At 43.8% G+C, this 20,811-nt stretch overlaps 2 protein-coding genes across 6 annotated transcripts; one reads left to right on the top strand and one right to left on the bottom strand.

The window, feature by feature from the left end:
- Positions 1 to 1,171: 1,171 nt before the first annotated feature.
- C17H12orf43 (chromosome 17 C12orf43 homolog) lies at positions 1,172 to 6,061 on the bottom strand. The gene is made up of 6 exons (XM_062590060.1): positions 5,881 to 6,061; positions 5,526 to 5,571; positions 4,522 to 4,620; positions 3,765 to 3,838; positions 3,340 to 3,430; positions 1,172 to 2,924 (listed from the first exon to the last, which is right to left on the bottom strand). The coding sequence occupies exons 1-6, from the start codon at positions 6,035 to 6,037 to the stop codon at positions 2,576 to 2,578; spliced, it is 816 nt and encodes a 271-aa protein (XP_062446044.1). The 5' UTR covers positions 6,038 to 6,061; the 3' UTR covers positions 1,172 to 2,575.
- Positions 6,062 to 7,443: 1,382 nt separating this feature from the next.
- RNF185 (ring finger protein 185) lies at positions 7,444 to 20,721 on the top strand. Of its 5 annotated transcripts, none has more exons than XM_062589667.1 (8): positions 7,445 to 7,564; positions 9,372 to 9,484; positions 12,935 to 13,166; positions 14,793 to 14,811; positions 15,473 to 15,585; positions 16,142 to 16,196; positions 18,185 to 18,302; positions 19,715 to 20,721. In XM_062589667.1, the coding sequence occupies exons 3-8, from the start codon at positions 12,985 to 12,987 to the stop codon at positions 19,810 to 19,812; spliced, it is 585 nt and encodes a 194-aa protein (XP_062445651.1). In that variant the 5' UTR covers positions 7,445 to 7,564; positions 9,372 to 9,484; positions 12,935 to 12,984; the 3' UTR covers positions 19,813 to 20,721. The 5 variants fall into 5 exon arrangements, with proteins under 5 accessions (XP_062445656.1, XP_062445651.1, XP_062445652.1 ...); XM_062589668.1 differs by lacking the exon at positions 7,445 to 7,564 and adding an exon at positions 7,818 to 7,885; XM_062589670.1 differs by lacking the exon at positions 7,445 to 7,564 and adding an exon at positions 8,594 to 8,613.
- The last annotated feature ends 90 nt before the right edge of the window (positions 20,722 to 20,811 follow it).

Raw genomic sequence — 20,811 nt, 5'->3', positions numbered from 1 at the left:
GGGAAAGAGCAAGGCTGAGCTGCCAGAGATGCGACACCACCTTTACAACACTCACCTCCCCTCCCGTAACGCAGCAACAACGGGAACTTTGAGAAATAATATTTTCTTGGGGGCAAGAGTAAGAGAATCTGACTCCTGGCTTTGCAGCTAAAGCCACCGAGAAACAGATTCAGGAATGGCTTGGCACAACCCTCTCAGTACAGGATCACTGACTACAAGCTACAGTTATGTTACTTACCTAAAAAACAAACAACAACAAAAAAAAACCCAAACTTTTTCAACTTGTCAGTTCAAAATGACCTGCTTAAAAAAAAAATCATGCTATCCTAGTGGAAATGGCTTGGTTATTTTTGATATAGCTCTGCTTTGTTTTAAATGCAGAAATTAAAATTTAAAAGCAGTATGGAAATTCCAGTTTTCTGCATTAATGATGTGGTGGATTCTCATCTCATGCATCCTGCTGAATGACCAGGCGCATGGCACTCTCCACAGGTCCTTGACACGGCATGATGTCTGGGGTTTTCCCATGCTCCACAAAGATCAATAGTTCCCTACATGAGCCTCTATGAAGATCTCAACTTGGACGGATTTTACAGAGCACAGCTCGTTCTTAGTTTCCTTGTAGGCTAGATTCTACCATGCAAGTAATTCCCCGGGGTCCAAAAGCCTTATCTGTACTAAGTAAAGGTATTCTGTCCTAAGGATCTCTTATATAATTCCTCTTCTAATTATTCCTCTCTGAGCCTTCACATCACTGATGTGTCAGTAGTCAGACCTGAAAGCTGCCCCAATTATTGTATTTGTCACTGTGATAGAAACAGAGCTACTTTTTTGCCCACAAGGTCAAAAATCCTTGAGACTAGAACATGCTCAAGACTTAAAAGGTTAAGGAAGATTAAAAAAAAAAAAAAAGGAAGAAGGAAAGCCAGCCTAATAGTGAACTCGTAAGTTATCATATCTGAAAATTTCAAAATTACAGATGTCAATTACAATTCATATTGATAAGAGCTTCCCCTAGGTACCATTAACCATCAGAGAGCAATTTCAGTAACTAGAGCCTCTGTGCAATTTTACCCTAGAACTGGTACCTAACCTCCTACGCACATTACTTGCAAATACATTTACCTTCCAGTTAGTATAAAAATAGTAATCACAAAACAACTTAAAAATATTGTTTAGATCACCAGGCATTTATATTCTTTAGAGAACAAATAAAATTCAAGGTTTAAGGAATCCAGATAACCCATGCGCTAGCTTCATTATACTGAAGTTTCAGCTGGTCCCAAGTAGTTTTTGCTGGCACGTTCAGTTAGTTTACAAGCCAGTTTTCTGTTTAGCCTTTGTCCAGATGCCAACAGTGTTGTCTTGAATGAAAAACAAGAAGGATTATAGTGGCAAGGAAAACATCTGGGTTTTTTCTATGCTCAAAGAGCAACAGATCTCTATTTTGGCTCTGGCTTTCAAGTCTCCTGAAGGGGGATAGTAAATTGGCGCTATTGAGACCAAAAACCTAAAGAACAGAAAATACATATATATATATCCAAATAACACGTTGTTTCCTGAAACACTGGAGCTGAAGGTTTAGTCTCTATAAACAGATTAAAAATCATATTGAAAACTACCAAAATGCACTGTTTCAGAGACATAGACAGACCTAACTCATCCAGATAAGAGCTGAAACACAGTGTCTTTGAAATCCGGTTTAAGTCCTCCCTATGGCGATTTTATAACATAGATCACGATGCAAATAAGGAGTCAAGCCATCTTTATCGCTGGTGGCGGAGCCATCTGAACAGAGCAAGAGATCCACTGCTACACACAACCTGCCAAACTAAATAAGACTAGAAGTATAGCAGAATTTAGTAACAAACGCCACGGAAGACACTGTAAATGAAAATTATATAAATTTCAAAGGAGACAACTTGAACAGAACTACCTGTTTATAAGAACCCAGCAGTAAGGTCACTGCACGCTCTGTTTAGCTGTTGCATGCAGGGGCCCTGGAGAGGGGCAGATTACTGAGGGATTAATAACACGGCAGGTCTCAACAGCAGATTGTTATGATGATCACAGAAAAAAATAAGTAGGCCCTGACATCTGCCAGGATACTTCTGACAAATGAGCCTCTCCCACAGGCTGGAGCTTCCCAGGCCTCTAGTGGGAAGCAAGGGAAAAAGAAGCTGATCACCTGTTTGTATAAATCAAACTCAACCCATCACATAGTTTCTCCAGGACACAAGACTTGGTTTGACCAGGCGAAGGAACACATCAGGAGGGGCGCAGCTATGATTATATCCCTCTGTCACATAAGTCTGTGCACAGTATTTAATCCCTTAGCACTAGGTCTGCATAAGCAGCAGCACATATAACTGCTGTGATGGAAGAACAATGTTCCCTTCCTCGAGGGATGCCAACAACAAAGGAATCCATTTAATAAGAATCTCAGGCCACTGAGCTTTTAAAACAGAAGCTCTGCCAATTAATTTTCCCTCATCTGCAGCAACTTTTTCTTTGTTAGATGAAGGATGCTGGAAAGACAGTATCACAATCATCTGCTGTTTTCAGAGCAAAATATTCATTCTTTCTTCTTCTTTTTCTTCTTCCTCCTCACCATTTCCGGCAACAGTGTTGTCTGTGTATTATTTCTGTCCTGCCTCTCATCCTGTCCATTTGTAGACACCAAATACTGCAAATCTTTCCTGATCTGGTTGCACTCCTCCATGTCTACTATTTTGTCTTCAGTCTTGTTCTCTCCCCTGATTTTCTTTTTCTTCTTTTTCTTCTGGTTGGGCTCTACAGAACAGTGATTCAGATCCTGGCTGGGATCTTGGGACAGTGCAGGAAAAGCACTTTGTTTCAGAATGTCTGCAGCTGACACAGCAGCCTCCTGGTACCTTTGCCATTCTTCATCACTGTCCAGGTCACTGGAAAGGTGACAGAAGGGAAGGGACTTGTGTTACAATTTGCCTTGAATCCACCCAAAACACGGAGAGCAGAGTAACTACTATCAGAACACCTGACAAACACCCGGTCAAAACACCCCATGACTCTGGGCCTCAAACAGGTACTCCAGCTAGCATTTAACACGTTTGAAGGCTGAGTGTTCCTTACACATATGAAGAGGGGAAGAACACTTCTCATAAATGTTTCTAGTTCCCCAGCATTAAAAAAAAACAAAAAAAAACAAAAAAAAAGGCTGCTGAAGTTAAATGTAAGAGTCATAAAAACACGCTCCTCAAGCTCTTCAGCTTTTTATTCCCATGCAAGTGTCCCAGCTGCCTCTAAGGCAGGAGGGGGAATAGCAGTACTTCAGGAGCAAAGCAGCTGACAGCACCTCACCTGGAGCTAGAAGGTTGTCTCCTCCTTGCTGGAGGGCAAGGCTCCGATTTCCCAGAGTCTCCTGGGATAGAGGAGGAGAAGAGGCGAAAGCCTAAAATAGGCAAAAGGCGTAAAGAGAATTTTAGCCAAAATATACAAGAGTGAAAGCAATCAACAGTAATCTCTCCAGGAGGTGCCACTGCTGTTATCTTCCTATTGATAAAGTGCTAGACAGCAATTATTTGGGACTGAAAAAATCTAAGAGAAAGCAGTTCAGGCAGAGATCACAACATCCACATGCCATTCCGTAGTGATATTAGCACATATTCTTCTACTGGAAGTGCTCTTTGATTAGTTGTGTGTAAAACTAGCACCAGACAGGATCCATGCGCTTATTTAACTAACAGTGTCAGAAGAGAGCCACAATGGCTGCGACTAGAACTCACCATCATCTCCAGAGTCAGACTCTTCCACAGAAGTTTGTGAGGGTCCTGATGAATCCTTCATAACAGTGATAAAACTAAGCAGAAAACCACAGTCAGATAGGTTTGTGCAGCCAAACTGAGCTAAAGTTGGATACTTCTAGGAAACAAGACTGTAGGGAAACGTTACATAGTTTCTTACTTTTTCCTAGTGAAGTTGTTTCATTTTCCCACCTTCAGAGCACACCGTGCCTTCGCCCCTTACCAACACATGCCGCAGGAATGACTTGTGAGCAATGCTTCAAAAAGCCAACTCTGAACACCAGGAACTCTAGTTCTCAGAGCTGTATTTACACAATAAAGACGGCAGCAGCCCACAGTCAGGTGCAGCTTCTGAACACTGCGTGCTGCCAGCACAACCCTGAATCAGGTAATGATTTAGACTGTAAGAATAAATGAAAGATTTTCATGCCAGCTCTTAAGCTGTGAAAGTGCTAAGAGACTTAAATTCTGCTTTTTCCTCTCCACATGTTCACCACAGAAGCAAATGGAAACAGGCTGTACTGCATGTGAGGTCTGCACCAGCGGAGCGCAGCACACAGGCCAGGTCGGTTCACAGACAGTGGAAGCTTGCAGGAGATACAGTAACGAAGGGGACAGGAAAAGAAGCAATTTCTCCTTCATGTCCACCTTGCACTCAAATCTTTAATTTCCCATTTTCAGAATGCAGAAGCATCAGTGTTACTTTACCCCCAGAATATTTAATAGCGCATGCAAATACCCGTCTAGCATTGCTCCCAGTTTCTTTGCGACATGTGCTCTGAACTCTGGTGTGGTCTGTAGCTCATTCCCATCCTCATCATGACCGTTCACCTTGCGTCTGTTAAAATAAGAACAATGATTAGCTTTTTTCAAGGCCAATGGGATCTGCTGCTCTCATCCACACAGGAGATAAGCAACTGTAAAATGGCCTAGCCTCTAGTAACTAATTCCTACTTAGTTGATAGGGAAGACTGCTAAAAAGGTGCAGTAGCTCAGCAGCATCAATTCAATGCCCAGGAAAGAGCTGAATGCTACTTAGCCATCTCCAGGGTGGTTAATGATTGGGTGATTTTCTCACTGAGAGCCAACAAAGCAAACAAATGATGTCAAGACATTCCTCCACTTGCAGGTAGTTCCTAAAGAAAATAATTTTGGGATACATTACATAGATGCCACAATTCATGCAACATCTGTCCTGGAGAGAGGATTTTAAGTTACCAGGCAGAAAGTCTTAGACACCGAGTCTACAGCAATGTTGTAAACCTGTGTAGGACAACCTCACCTTCATTGCAAGGTTTCCAATCCAGGTGCTGTTTTGCCAGCTGATAAGTATCCAACTTTGCAACTGTTACCGTTTTTTGAATTTGTCTTTCTACATATGACTCTGTATTTCTAAAAGAAATAGAAATTTCATCATATATCATCGTACTAGTTCCTACATAGGGCCCTTGCAAAGTTGGCAAGTTCCTGATAGTCTGAACTGAGGCTGTAATTGAAAGCAGTAAAAGCTTTCAACTTCTACGTGGACCTGCCGCTAGAGGGATGAGAAATGCACTTAAAGAAGAGCTGTTAGCTTTTTCGGGTTTAAGGACCATGCCAGGTGACAGCTGGCCAGTCTCCAAGCGAGAGCAACACTTTTTGGCAGGAAGCACCCCAAGGCATTAACGGCAGGCAGCACGGGCACACTGCTGCGCTGCGTTTTTCTTCACTGTAGCAGCATTTTGAAACAAGAAGCAGAAATACCTCAAGCTGGGCTGAGCCGACTGCGACCGATCCTTTTTAAAACGACCTGACAGAGAAAGGAAGCAAAAAAGCAAGTTAGGAACCCTGTGACCACGGGCCCTTAGTCCTGCTTCCTGCACCGAGATTTTGCGCTATAAAACTCCGGGCGGGGGGAAGGAACCTCCCCAGGGGGCTGGTGGTACCCGGGGTGGGGGGAGCCAGGAGGGCAGCAGCGCTCCCGGCCCGGCCCGGCCCGGCCCGGCCCGGCGCGGCGCGGTCCCCCACGCCTCGGGGCGGCGAACGCTGCGCGGGGGCCGCGAGGAGGCCGCAGCCCAAACCGGCGGGAGCGCAGAGCCCGGCTGCCGCCGCCCCTCACCGCCAGGCGGCCCCGTCCGCGCCGCCGCTGTCGTCGCCGCCGCCTGCCCGGCGCAGTCCCAGGCGGCCTCCCGGAACCGCTCCGCCGCCGCCGCATCGCCGCTGCTGTCCGAGTCCGAGTCCGCGTCCAGGCCCGAACCACCCCCGGGCGCCGCCATGTCGAGATCACGTCGGCAGCGGGGCACGCTGGGAGCTGTAGTCCTGCCGCCCCGCGCGCCGGCCGCGGGGCACGCTGGGCGCTGCGGACCGGCCGCGGGGCACGCTGGGAGCTGTAGTCCTGCCGCCCCGCGCGCCGGCCGCGGGGCACGCTGGGCGCTGCGGGGCACGCTGGGAGCTGTAGTCCTGCCGCCCCGCGCGCCGGCCGCGGGGCACGCTGGGCGCTGCAGTGTTCCGTTTGGCCCGGGAGAGGCCCGGGCGGGCCCAGTTGGGCGCTGCTGCCCGGGCGCGTCGCTGGTCCGTCGGGGCTGTCTGCAGCAGAATGTGGCGGTGTTTTAGCCCGTGTTTTTCCCTTCGCAGGTGACAAGCACCAGAGGCTCCAGAGTCTGTTTTACTGGAGCAGGCGGGCGGCCCGGCCAGCGCGCTCCTGGGCCTGGGCTTTGCGCCACGGCTGTTTTCAGAGTTACAATGCAGAAAGGATTAAAAGAAGAGAGGGGAGGGTCTGTCACCCACCAGGATCAGCTGCGTGCTTCCCCACCTTTCTGGTGTGGCGCTGAAAGCCGAGAGTGAGGTGAACAGATGGTCTTGGAAAAGGCTTTTTGTTAAACAAGGGCAAAAGGCCACCAACAGACAGGAACTCCTCAGCGTGGCTGGTTTTCGGTGACGTTTCAAGGGAGAGTATTCTCGACTGAGGTTTGATAGTGCACAAAAGTAAGAGTGGGTTGAAAATACAAACAACAGGATAAACCAGAAAGAATTGTTGAAAAAAATACTGATGTGAGGTTAAAGGGCCTGGATTCCTGAGGCACGTGTGACCACTTTGTCATTAGGAGAATTTTAGGAAGGGCTTTGTGTGAACTGTAAATGCCAACGTTATATTTGTCAGTCTTGCGAGTTAATCCTTAGGAAGTGAAGAAATCAATGTGCACAAACACACCATGAGAATGAACTGGCAACCCCAGTGCAACAAGCTTTTCTAACTCTAATCGGTGGCTACCAGCCACACTGAAGAATGATATATGTACCACCATTAGAAAAGAGAAATATATAGATCTCTCTCTCTATATATATATGTCCCCATTACACCTGCAATACACAGCTCTTTGAAAGCTGGCAATTTCTTGGCTTCGATAAAGAAAGCATTCCCTTGCAATCATTTATTATTGCCATTCAATTTAATTGTTCTTTGACAATGAGTGCAAGTCTGAATGTCTCATGTATATTGTCCACTTGACCTACTATTGCAAATAAATCTGTCCCCTCCTATTAACCATATCTGTAAGCAAGACATTTCCATCATCTTCGCATCTGTAATAATTTCCATTCGTGCACCACTCATGTTACTCACTGCCCTTCTCTGGGTGTGCTCTATTTTAAAAAGACGACGCTCCCTGGGAGCGGAAGGGGGATGCTGTGAGCGTGTCCCTGCAGAAATGAGATACCGCCGACACGAACGCAGCGGCGGAGCACCGCTGAGCGCTGCCCGTATTCCCGGCAGCGCTGTCCGCGGCGGTAACTGCTGCTCTCCGGTGCGGGCGGCTGGCGCGAGCACTGGCCGGGCCCGGGCCGCGGGCTGGGCCGCGCCGGGGAGCGCGGGCGCCCGGCGGGCTGGCCCCGGGAGCCGTGAGCCGGGCTCCTGCCCGCTCCCTCCGCGGCCCTCGCGCCGCCCCCGCCGCGCCGCGCCGCCTCGGCAGCGGGGAGCGGCGGCGGGCGGAGCGCGGCGCGGCGCGGCGGCCGGTCCCTTCCCGTCGGGGCCGGGCTTCCGGGGCAGCAGGTGACGGCGGCGGCGGCGGCGGCGGCGGCGGCGGCTCCGCGGCTCGGGGCGGCGGCGGCGGCGGCGGGACCCGCCGGTGAGCGGGGCCGGGGGGCGGCGAGGCCCGGCGGCGGCGGCTCCGAGGAGCGCGGCGCGGGGAGGCCGCGGCGCCGCCGGGAAGCCCAGCGGCCGGCGCGGCCCGGCCCGGCCCGGCCCGGCCCGGCCCGGCCCGGCCCTGCTCGGCTCGGCGCGGCGCGGCCCGCGGGCGGCCCCGCCGCCTGGGCGGCTGCGCGGGGAGCTCGGTGGGCCCCGTCGTTCCGCGCGTGTGTATGTAACGCGTTGCTGGCGCCCGGTGCGGGGGCGGGCAGCCCCCTGCGGGCACCTCGGTAGATAACCCCCGCACCGGGCGGCGGCCCGGCGGAATTGCCCAACTCCGTGCACCACATTTAGTTATTTTTTCCCCTTTGGATTCCGCGAGGCAGGAGGATAACACGTCTTCTCCGGGTCTGTAACGCGGTTTTTACGGGGCCGTTTAAGGAAAAAGAACAATTCTGCCGGCGCGCCCCTCGAGCGCCGTGCGCCCCTCGGGGCCGGGGCCGCGGGCGCAGCGCGGCCCGGCTGGCGGCCCGGGGCCGAGCAGCGGCGCGTTGCTGCCCGGGGAGAGGCGTCGAGCCGGGGCAGCCTGGCTGGCCGGGCCCGCTGTCCGCCACGCCGGGAAGCGGGGTGCCGCGGAGCCTGCGGGCAGCGCGCGGTGCGCACGCACTCAGAAAGGGGCTTGGAGGAGTTAAAATCTAACTTGGTTGAGAGGCAGACTGGAATAAAAAGGTAGCGAGATAAACGCACGTTTAATAATTAACAGCAGGGGTTCAGTCATGTATTTACTATGAATATCTATCTGAAAATGGCTATCGCAAAGTAAATGTATTTTCTTCTAGGCACTGTCAACGATCCTCTTACCTGAAATCCCAACAGCTCAAATAGTTTAAGGGTCAGATTTTTCTTAGATGTATGATTAGGAACATTTACATAAAATCCTGGTCATATTATTAGATGTGGATATATTTTATAATATTAATACTCTTTTAAAAAAATTTGTCATAGCTGCATCTGCAAATCACATTGTCGCAGTAGTGCTAAGGAAAGAAAAATGGCCTAACAGATTTTCCTTCACGTCTAAACAGAAGGAAGTTCAGAAACTAGATCAGAACTTATATCAGAAACGAACTAGATCTAGATTGTTTCAATTTGAGTAATCTCAGATAACATATTTCTCATTAGCAAAAGTATAGAAAGTATAGACGCGTGTCTTTCTAGTAGAATTTGTAATCCAACAGTGCTCTTCCTTTTACTTCATCGTTGTATATTAGGCATTGGGGAGAGAAATAAAATTTATGTTTTGTGAATATACTAGCCAGAGTTCTATATCCTTGCTGGGATTTTTTTTTCTTAATGCTCATGAAGGAACATTCAAAATAAAATTTTCAAACATTCTAATATCACAGCGCTATGAACATATATTCTATAATTGTTTCTCATGTAGTGACATCAGTTTTTAATTTATCTTCTCTCTCTGTCTCTCTCAGGTTGAATTACTGTTCACCTGCTGTGTTTCCAATGGAATTTCTTGCATGCTTTAACTTACGGTGGAAGCTGTCTCAGTCTGTCTTGAAAAGTTTCTCTTGTTTCTTAGAGTCAGGTCAGTGTACTTTGGCAAATGTGGTAATTTTCATTTGCTAAGTCAAGAAATATCACCTTTTACAGTATCCATTGAACCTGCATGTTCCTGTTGGTGCTGTTTCTCCTACTGCAATTACAGTTTGTTTGTTTGTTTCTAATTTTAAAAATACTTGCTCACATTTCTTTTTCATTGTCTGTTAGTGAGACCTTTCCGATTTCCCAGCTCGCAGCTGTCATGCAGCTTTCAGGTCCCAGTGTGCTGTCTACTTCTCAGAGGTCCGAGATTGCCAGCTCCATGAACCATGCTTTTTCTTTGGACAACCCAGTGGGATGCATGCTAGATCCCTAGGCATATGTCTTCTCTGCCATGCTTTCTTCACCCTCCGTCCCTTCCAGCATGCTTTCTTTAGGGAGGCTACTTCATCTGTTGCCACTCTTGATTCTCTGGGTGTAGTAATCAACAGTGATCTAGTCATTTTTCAGAGCAGTCTGTTGGGATATCATAGGAGGTCATGATTTAAATGAAACAAACAGCAGAAATAGTCACAGCAGCTGAAGTCACAGTGTGAAACGCTATGTAGAAATAGGTGGCTTTTAAGTACAAAGATGCTATTTTCCTAGAAATGTCTGGGGAACAAAGAAGCGCAGGAAAGGAAGAGAAAATCTTTCCATGTTTGCCATTAGATCTCAACTGGCTTTTATATCTGTTCACTTATTTTGTTTGCTACTCTCCACACTTGGAAGAGCTGATCTGAAGGACAAGGGTTTAGCAAACCTGGCCTGGCAGCTGTCCAGTCAGTCCTCTCTACGTTCTGTTTACTTAACCTCAAAAGTCACGGTGTGTCACAGTGCACTCACAATCTTCCATTCTTCTGATCTCCAGATCAAACAGAAACGGGGCTCCATTTGGCCTGGTTTGCTGGTTTTTTCAGAAGTTTGGTCTCTTGAGTTTAAAGTAGTTCAAGTGACATTTCTACAATTTTGAACATGTTCTACGCTCAGACAAATTGAATTCATGGTTGAACTACTACATTAGGCTAAGCTCGTGAGTGATGCAACATACAATTAGCAAATGCACCTTTTACTCATCAGATGCTGTTTCATGCTTGCTTCATGATATAGGCACAGTGCTTTGCAGATGAACAGACCCCTACAGGGCCTGTTATAGACTTAGTTATATTAAACAGTATTCCACAGACAAAAGCAAGGGATTGAAAAGGTTTTTCAGAGTAAGATTGCTGTTTGGTTATTTTTATTGTTGTACTTTGATCCATTTTTGATATTTGAAGTTGGTTAAATCCTGTTGGTGCATCAGGGCCAAACAGTGTATGCAGAAAAAACTGGAAGAGGATTTCGGTACAGAGTAAGGAGTGACCTTCTAAGAAGGTATTTGCAGTGCCTGTCATGTTATATTATTTTGATCTTTCTTCTGTCTCAGCCATCTTTATTCCTTTGCATTTATGATACTCCTATGGATTTTTGTGTCATCTTCATACACTCAATAATTTATTTATTTTCCAAATTTACTGTAAGCTAAGGGGTTTTAAACATGTGTTTATGAAGATACAGATTTTAGCTTTTTGATGAGTCTTTGAGTTTTGATTTGAGTCCATATTAAATATATGGAATTTAATTTGGAGAAAAGGAGATCCTGTTTTCCTCATCAGTTTTAGGGACAGAAGAGCTCATTTATTTGTTTTCTCTACATGTTTTTGCATATGTTATATGGCAAGATAAAATAGCCAGATCTCTTATATGTTAATTCCAGAAAATAATGCTAGTGGTTTTTTTTGAGAATGTACTGATTTCATTCCTAGTAAGTATGTATAGGTCTGAAGTTGGTAGGTTTTCAAGCATTAAAAAACTGAGCAAGATAGGCTGACGATATTACAGATTCTGGTAGCAAGGTTGTGCGAAAATTGCAAGTGTCTTTAGTGTGTAGCTTGTGAGCTGGCAGCACTTCCATCTGCCTGGAACTAACATGAATTTTAATTTTAAATATACAGTGAACTGCTTTGCTGATGAGTGTAAATGAAGTCATAGTGTGAAATGCCAAACGTCAGCAGTGCTGAAAGCAATGTATGTTAAAGCATGGTATCTGTGACTGCTAAGCTGCCCTTCTGGGACACTGTGCAAAATGATGTAACTCAGTGAAAAAACTCTGTAAAAATAAATTTCCTCTTCTCGCTAGCTGTAACTTAGTGTCATTGATGCAATATGTTCTTGAGGCTGGACTACAGTGCTTTCTTGACACTGTAGCAGCATTGAATTGTACGGGAAGAGCTGCTGACAGTAACAGCTAGAGATACGGAGATTTAGCTTTGCTGCTCTGCACCTGTGCTCAGCACTGCTGCAAACAGGGGACACTAAGGAAGCCTGTGCTAGTGCTCGTGGGGTAAGTTCACAAAGAAACTAGCTTCTGAAAGGTTCAGATAGCCTTTTTCAAATGCTTAACTTGTTTGTGCACTTGCAAAAGGTTGAGACAGTCACCTGTTCTTCTCTCACAGCTTTCTTTAGGAATTCATATCCCTACAGCACAGCAGGATGTCAGAGTTTCATGAAAAGCACAGTGGAAGTTTTCAAATGTTTTTGTTTTGGTTATTTTCTGTCATTGCTGAAATTCTCTTAGTTCTTGGATTAGAAATCTTGTACTGGTGAAAAAATGTGTGTTTCTGGAAATATAGGTGCTCTGTGACATGTCTTAGAGCTTTAGGTGCTCTGGAATTTGCATATAGGAAATAGACTGGGGAGGTTGTTTTTACTGAAATAAAAAAATGGTGTCCTTTGACAGATAGGATGATGTTAATGAGAGCTGAAAGCATGTCAGCAGCATATTAAAGTAAGATTTTTAGTACTTCTGCATCACTATTAGAATTATTAAAAATATTTGATAGTTTGAAAGTACTAGAAATGTTTGATAGTCATGTCAACTCACTGCTGTGATAGGAGCAAGATGTGGCTGATGAGACATATGAAGTACAAAGCTACTTTTGCTTTCCATGATTATCATTCATGATAATCCAAACTAATGATCACTGAACTTAAACATATGCCTTGAGTCAGTCTGCCCAATTTGAATCTGAAAATAAGCTTCTTTCCATGAATCGCTTTATGATTAAATCCTATTTCAGACTGTACTTAAGAGAGTCATGATTTGCACTGAATTTTTGGAAGAGCACAAATGATTAGATTAGGTGAGCCGATTTTTTTTTCTCATAGAGAATGGCATTTATGAGAAAATAGGATGGCTGTGTTGGCTGTGGGTCTAGACTGCTGATCAGTAACTTTGAAATACATGTCACATGATCACCCAGGTCATACTACAGGACTTCAAAGTAGCTTAGCTTCTAAAAAAAGATCCCTCTTGGCTATGTTAAACTGAAGCCATCATTAATAGGATTCAAATGCTTCTTTTATTTATGTGGACATTATAATATTAATAAAGTATTTTTCCTTTTCTCACTGCTAGGATTCCAATAGGAAAACTTTCTTGATCTTGTGTCCGGGCAGCTCCTGAGGATGGCAAGTAAAGGACCCACGACTTCTACTTCAACGGAGAACTCCAGTACTGGGGGGACCAGTGGCAGTAGTAGCAGCAACGGTGCTGGGGACAGTACTAATCAGGACAGCACGTTCGAATGCAACATCTGTTTGGACACTGCCAAGGATGCAGTCATCAGCCTGTGTGGACATCTCTTCTGGTAAGTACTCAAGTCCCCACAGATAAACCAAAACATCTGCTACAGCTCATGTGTCTCTGATCACCCCAAAGCTTATGATTTTTACAATGTTAAATATCAAATAAAAATCTGTTTTATTGTAAAAACTGAAGAAGGCTCTTGGCTTTGGTTTGGATGAAGCTTATTTTTTTGCTGCTAAACTGTTTTTTTTTCTCTTAAAACGTACATGGTCCAGGGAACATTTTTCTTGCATCTTAATTTTTTTGTACTTTTTAATTTTGTAAGAACAAGCAAACAAGCAAAAGCCCCTAGACAGTTCAGTGTTCATTGATAATGCTTGGCTAAGCATGTTATCTTATTTGTGCTTTCTGGTCTAGCATAGATATCTTGTTCAAACCTCAATTCCTTTCTAGCCTGCCTAGATCTAAAACTAAATCTGAAATTAGGTTCTGGAGGCCAAATTGTATTTTTCACACTTATTGTAAGCTTGCTTTTTTAAAAATTTTGAAACTATAAAAAAATTTAGAGAACATGCTTTTACTTGTGGGCTGTTTCTCTTTTCCCATGGTACTGCAGTTGTAATACTAGCTGTTCAGTTCTATTGATCCGACTTGCGAATGTCGCACAAATACAGCAAGCATGTAGCATTTCTTATTTGGGAAGACTGGTCTAGAATAAACCTTTCTGATGTTCAAAAAGCTAAGGAGGATTGATTGTTTTGTTTTACATAATAAGCTAATTTAGGCTTATTAACAAAAGAAACAGTTCTCTTTTATTACAATGTATATAACATCTGAAGGTCTAGGTTTTTATTTTAGACGATGGGGAATCACTTGCTGATGGTACCTGAATATAAAATTATTGCAGTGGCTAATGTCACAAAAGGATTTTGAAGAATTGACCCTTAAGGAATAGCCTGTATCTTGTTTGAATAGTATTGTAAAGATCACTTTGAAAGCAGATGTCTGCTTAGCAGTTTTACCTCGTAACTTGCTTGTTTGTCTTTGACCATTTTTAAGTTGCCACATTAATTTAAGAGTAGCATTGTATAATGGGGATTTCTGTGCCCTGGGCAACCTGGTCTGATCATATACCTGACCCTGCTTTGAGCAGGGAGGGGGTTTGACTAGAGACCTCCTTAGGTCCCTTCCAACCTGAATTAATCCATGATTTTATGAACGTGGCCAATGTTTTTGCTGTACATCTCTCACATGACTTCTGTTAAGATTCTGAAGTCTCACTACTGTAATTTTCCTAATTTGCATCTTAGCTCAGGGATATCTTTCCATGGAATTGGAAGAGAAAAGTAAAGTAAACACTGTAGGATTAATTAAGCCTCTATTTGGGCCTTTGGTAGGGATGAGGACACAGCAGTCAAAGGTGATATGGTGAGAATCCCATTAGCAACTTACTTAGATTGCATAACCTGAAAAGCCCAGTGGAGATCAGGCTTGGGCTGTGCTTTCAAAAAATTATTTTAATGGAAGGTTACAGAACTGGCCTGACTGGCTTCCAGGATTCTGCTGTCTCTAAGCTGTGCTATCCCTGGTACACTTTATATATTTGTCAGATCAAATTCTCAGTAACTAATTCTATTTTCCCCTCTTTTTCTGCTTTGTGAACAAATTGTCCTGGGAATGCTCACAGTTGGCCTTGTTTACACCAGGTAAGATGGGTTACCTTTTACTTTGTCTTTCATCAGCTTCTATTACACAATAAAGCCGTTGGTTCTCTGGAGTATTCTGTCAAAAGCTTGGACATCCCCCTTTTTTCAAGTGTGCCTCTTTCTCTCCAGGGCAACCACAATGTGCAAATGCAACCTCATGTGCAATAGCTTGCAATTTTTTCTTTCAGTGAAACTTACCTACCGTTCCACCTCCCTCCCACTTTCAGTCTTAACCACTGACTGTTCTGCATTTTGATACAAGAGTTTATGTAGACAATTGACAGGGCTTTAATTTGTAGGCTAAAGGTTGAATATACTTCTTTTTGCGTATGTAGGGTTGTACATTGTAGTAGCATCATAGAAAAGAAAGATGAAAGGAGCTGCTGTAGCCTTTGAGCTGTGTCAGGCTGTTGCTGCTGTATATTTCCTCATATATTTTCAGTGCAGTTCTGAATGTGTGCACATCAGCAAATGGATCATAGCAGAAGAGTAGCCAAAAATGCCAGCATTTTGGAGAGTACTAGGCAATTAGTAAGCTGTTTTGCTCCATGGCTTTATGAGAAATTGCTGAAGTCCCTGTTCTTGGCTGAAAAAAAAAAAGTTTGCAAGTTATTGTTCTTGTGGTGCTTTATTTGTTTTGTTTTCATTTCCTTTCTTTCAGTGGCTAGAGACCAGGCCAAACAGGCAAGTGTGTCCTGTATGCAAAGCAGGAATCAGCCGAGATAAAGTTATTCCTCTGTATGGAAGAGGCAGCACTGGGCAACAGGACCCCAGGTGAGGAACCCAAATACAACCATGTTGGTGTGAAAACTACCTACTCTCAAGATGAAACTTCTACACTGTTATATTCATGATGTGAAATATCATGTTGTCAGAAGTTGGATAGAACTGACATTTCTGCCAAATATTTCTGTTTTTCGCGGGGCTTTTTTTCCCTGGACCTGGGTTTGCACACCTTATTTCTTGATCATGTGGCAATTTCTTTTAATTTGAATTGGGTATTAATTATCAGCTACAAGTGGTAGGTTGCAATTAATGTTATCTGATTGGAGCAGCTGTATAAAGTGTTCAGATTTCATTATTGGTCTTCAGTTTCTGGCATCTGCCATGAGAGTTTGTTATGCAAAAGTGAAAAATCTGAATTCAGAGATATGATCCTGAGGGTTCATGCAGCTGGTGGGTGTACTGTCTCACACTGCCTCCAGCTCTGCTGCAGTGTGGCCCTGTAAGGAACTGCTCCATGTTTGTTCAGCCTTTTTAGCCAAGCTATGACGATGCTGTTATCACGTGACTACCCTTGCACTTGAGCTAACTCCAGAATTTCCTTTAGAGAGAAAACTCCACCCCGACCCCAAGGTCAGAGACCTGAACCAGAGAACAGAGGGGTAAGTGAAAAAACAAACTGCAGCAGATAATTTGCTTTTGTTGATGGTCGAATTTATTTGTCTTGGAAGGCATAATGTGTGTGTAAGAGCCTGTGTGATGATCCTGTACTTACTGTTTCTTGCTCATCCCCAGTCGGTTGTTCATGAATAACTGATAACTGCTGTGTGGCAGGAAAACTCTGTTCTATAGTACTCCTTAGCATCCCGAAGAATGAGTTAACTTCAGTCATGCTTCACAAAAACAACCCTACATCCCTGGAAATGCTGTTCTTCATACTTGATCATTCTCCATAGATAAATACAAAAAACATTTTGTTTGGCAAATTCTCTGTGGAAATATATTTTTGTCAAATGGTGATGTCTTGGAAATGTGTAATCCTTGTGTGAATATACTTGTTTTGGCACTGATAACCACTTTTAGCATTTCTCTATAGGATATTACCATACTATGGCACTGCATGAAAAGAATGCAGATTTATCTGTTTATCCATGTTAATTTGAAGTTGGATCTGTGTTTTTGTTGAGGAGATTATACACAGTGAATATAAACAACAGCTCATGCATGATAAACAGGCATGTGGGAGAGCCAGTAGGTCAGACCCCACAGTATTTTCTAGCACAGTGACAGCGAGCATGTCCTGATGAAATAATTGCGTATTTCCATGTAATTCAGGTCAGGGTCCTCAGAGAGCATTTGTGCACCTCACACTTCATGCAAACAATCCTGCTGGGTGTGATTAAGGAACGTTTTTGCATTGAATAGATTGGGAGCTCAGTCCTCCTCTCTCTCCATGGAGTTGCCTTCTTATTAAATCAGCTGCTGCACCTCAGTTGAACCTTTTAGCACGTGCTGCTATAAGTCAGAGGAATCCGGTGTGAAGACATGGCAGTAGTGATGCTGTCCTTTCTGCTTCCAACAAATGCAGGACCTGCTACGCAGAGTGCTTTGCTGTCCCTGATAGAGAGTTTATGTTAAAGTAGGTGAGAAGAGTCATAGTCAAAACTAACTCCTCAAATCAAGAATCAACACAGAAACATCTGGCTTAAATTATACCAGTGAAATTCATCTTTGTCCTTCCCATTATTGGGAAGTGAGAGACTAGAGCATTTCTCAGAATTTGTATCACTGGTATAATTCTGAAACAAGAGGAGAGTTTGCTGCATTAGAGGACACAGACACTGAGCTCTTCGGAGTTAAAGATGACACAACTGCTTAAGATTTATATACAGTTGGTTCTTCAACAGTACTCTGCATTTTTATGTTGCAATTCATCCTGATGCAGATGACTTATCTTTTGACTTGACATGAGATTTTGCTCTGGACCCTGAATGGGTCAGTGTTGTTGCATTAACCCTTCCTTTCTTTTATCTTATCTTGCATTCCTGCCCCAGATGACTTTATATGCCACCTCAATTACAGGTTCCCTGATTTGGGTGGGGTTTTTTTTTTTTTTTTTGGTATTGTTCTTCCCTATAATGCTCCATGCATCCCCCTGGCAATTTATCTCTTTACTGAATGTTTTAAGTGATGCATGATATCAGAAAAATCGATATGTTACTTTTCACAATACCTTTGTTTTAAATATATATGGCTAATAGCTACTAATACAGAATTGCAGCATTTAAGTGTTCTAAATAGTATTTTGATACACTGTCAAGATATATGCTGTTTTTAGGTTGAGAAATCAGAAAATGTTTTTGCTAACTTGTGGCCTTCAAGCCACGGCAGTTCCTGGTTTTCTTTTTCTCAAACTTTTGGGTTGCTCCGGGAAAGTTGCTACTGTGTGAAACATTTTATAACCAGGAGAACTAGAGTGGTAGGTAACAACAGTATGACAAACTGAAAGTTGTCAGACAGCATGTCACTCCTTCAGTCTTAGAAAAGTCAGCAAGAGGGAATGTCTGTCTACAGTTTTGCAAAATATTTTGAAGTATGTTTTAAATGACTTGTAACTTTTCTAAATTTTCTGTTGCTTTGTTTTCTGCAGGGATTCCAGGGCTTTGGGTTTGGTGATGGTGGCTTTCAAATGTCATTCGGAATTGGAGCATTTCCCTTTGGTATATTTGCCACAGCATTCAACATAAATGATGGGCGACCGCCTCCAGGTACTGTGCATCCTACCTTCTAGAGAATCCTATCATAAACAGATGTTTTACAAACTTACTTCTAACTTTTAAACAAACAGCCTGTTCAATGACAAAATTTTCTGAATGGCAAAGTAACTCGATGTTGTATATAGAAACATGGGATTAGGGAAAACACCCAATAGAGAACACAGTCGATGTATTACAGCTTTTGTAAGAGAACTTACTTAAGAAGAAAGTTTGTCACTTCCCTATATTTTGCTGAAGGCCCTGTTAAGAGGACAGTGGCACTGAAGAGGGATAGTGACATTGACTTCCTAAAACATGAGAAGGAAAAAATTAAACTGGTGCTCTATCTCATAAAAATAATGAAAGCAAAGATTGCTCCTTTTCTTTTTCAGAAATTTCTTTCCTACATAATCATTTGTATTCCATAAGAAGTAACTTTCTGCTTAAGTAATTTAACTGGTTATTTTTTAATTAAGAAAAAAACAGTTATTTCAAATAGTGGCCTCATGCTCCAAAAAACTGTCTGGTCATTCCCAGAAACACTGCTCCCCATCAGCGCTGTAGAAAAACTGAGTCTAGCTGTTTTGAACAAGAAAACCTACTGCTCAGCATTTTCAGAACTTTCTGTGTGAAAGATTCCACCTGGTGACTCTATTTCACTTGTAATACGGGTTGAGAATATGTTGTGTTTTGGCCTAGGAATTATGAGGAAAAAAACAGAAGCTCATTCTTCATGTCAATGTGTGTTGAAAAGGATTTGTGTTGTCCTTGGGCCAAGTGAACTTGCATATTAGTTAATACTTTGCTCTGAAAAATTTTGTGGGGTGCATCTGAACTGAGGAGTATGTAAATGTATGCTGATATAACAGCTATCATTTAACCAACACTTCTATCTGCTTTTCATCTGTGAACTCAGTACAGCAGTTCCAGAAAGGCCCATCCAGAGCTTTAAGCTTGTGTGCTTTTCATTAGTTTCTTTGGTCACGCCTACATGCACAGCTTTGACTCTGTTACCATTTGCATATGCAAAGAAGTGTTTCACCTTGAGAGGGAAGGAAGGCGGAGGTAGAGGCTGTAAAGTTCCTCAGGATGGAATCACGTGGCAACAATGAACTTAGCTCAGCTTTATCCCCAGGAGTACTCTGAACAAGCTGTCTGGACTTCAGAACTTGGAGCTGCCTGTTCCTATTAGTCATCAGCAGGCCTACGGCCAGTTTTGCTTTGAGGGGCTGATGCTTCTCTTCCTTATGACCTTCTAGCATGGCTAGGCAACTCAAGGGTAGGAAACTTTGACAGCAAGAGTTTTTCTGCAGTTGGATTTCTTGCATATCTTTCAACTTATGAACGTGATATATGCTGAATATGTAATATTCTGGAGAAGTAGAAAGAGCTGAACTGTTTTTTTTTTACTTCCTGTTTTCCAGCTGTTCCAGGGACTCCTCAATATGTGGATGAGCAGTTCCTATCCCGCCTCTTCCTGTTTGTGGCTCTGGTGATAATGTTCTGGCTGTTGATTGCATAAATCTTTTCCATTATCCTGTATATTCATGGCCAGCAAGGCCTCTGAAACAGTTACAAACTGCATCCCCTTCCCATTTTAAACCTCTTGGTGTCTGGTTCCATAACTAATCACAGGTTCCAGAAATTGGTGGTACCACAGCACAATGAGGAATCTCGCATTTTGCACCAGAGTTGGAAATTAAACAATAGTTTAAAAGCATATTTCAGCTCAGCTCTCTTGTACAGCAGGTTTCTGCCACAAACCAGGGGCCTAGCTTTGAGCTCCACTTCTAAAAGGAGTGCTGCTTTGAAATCCTGTGCCAATCAGTTACAACAGGTTTACGTGAAAGACAGTTGCCCCAAGTAGGCTGGGCAGGTAAGCAAAATTCTGCAGTCTGATCAGTATCTCATGTTTGGCAAGCACGATGGATCAGCTGGAGCTGTGGATGTTAATGTCTGCACATCAACATCCAGCCTTCTTCAGGAAGTCATCTGCAGCACTGCTGAGACTCCTTGGGCATGACTTGTGATGCAAATGGAACCAGCTTTGGAGATTGGTTCCTTTTCTTGCTGTTATTTGATGGAGTGATGGAAAACTCCCTGCTGAAATGGTTCCAGTGGCTGTTATAAGAAAGGAGACAAACTTATGCTGCATTTTCCTAAAGCCTGCGTTTCTTGGAGCCAGACACCGGAAGATGCTCTCGTCATGGAGCTGGGTGGGGTTGCTGAACAGTCTGACACACCTGTCTGCCTCATCCAGCTCAGTTCCCCACTGACAAAACAGTGTTGTCTTCCTTGGTTCTACATGGCAGTCTGTGGCTGCACTCATGGATAATCCCCTCACAACCTTGTCACTCTAGCTATCTTTCTTTTTCCCAAGGCTGTGAGACATTAAGCAAGATCGTGTACTCCAAATAAAATCCTGTTAACAGATCTGAGATCAACTTCTTGGGGGAGAGGAACAAGGGACATTTTAAAGTGAGTTTTGAAGTTAAACTTGTCATACTGTAAAATTATACAG

This window comes from Rhea pennata, chromosome 17 (genome assembly GCF_028389875.1).
Source record: "Rhea pennata isolate bPtePen1 chromosome 17, bPtePen1.pri, whole genome shotgun sequence".
Taxonomy (NCBI): Eukaryota; Metazoa; Chordata; class Aves; order Rheiformes; family Rheidae; genus Rhea; species Rhea pennata.
The sequence above is the reverse complement of the archived record's forward strand: the minus strand, read 5'-3'. Positions and strand labels throughout refer to the sequence as shown.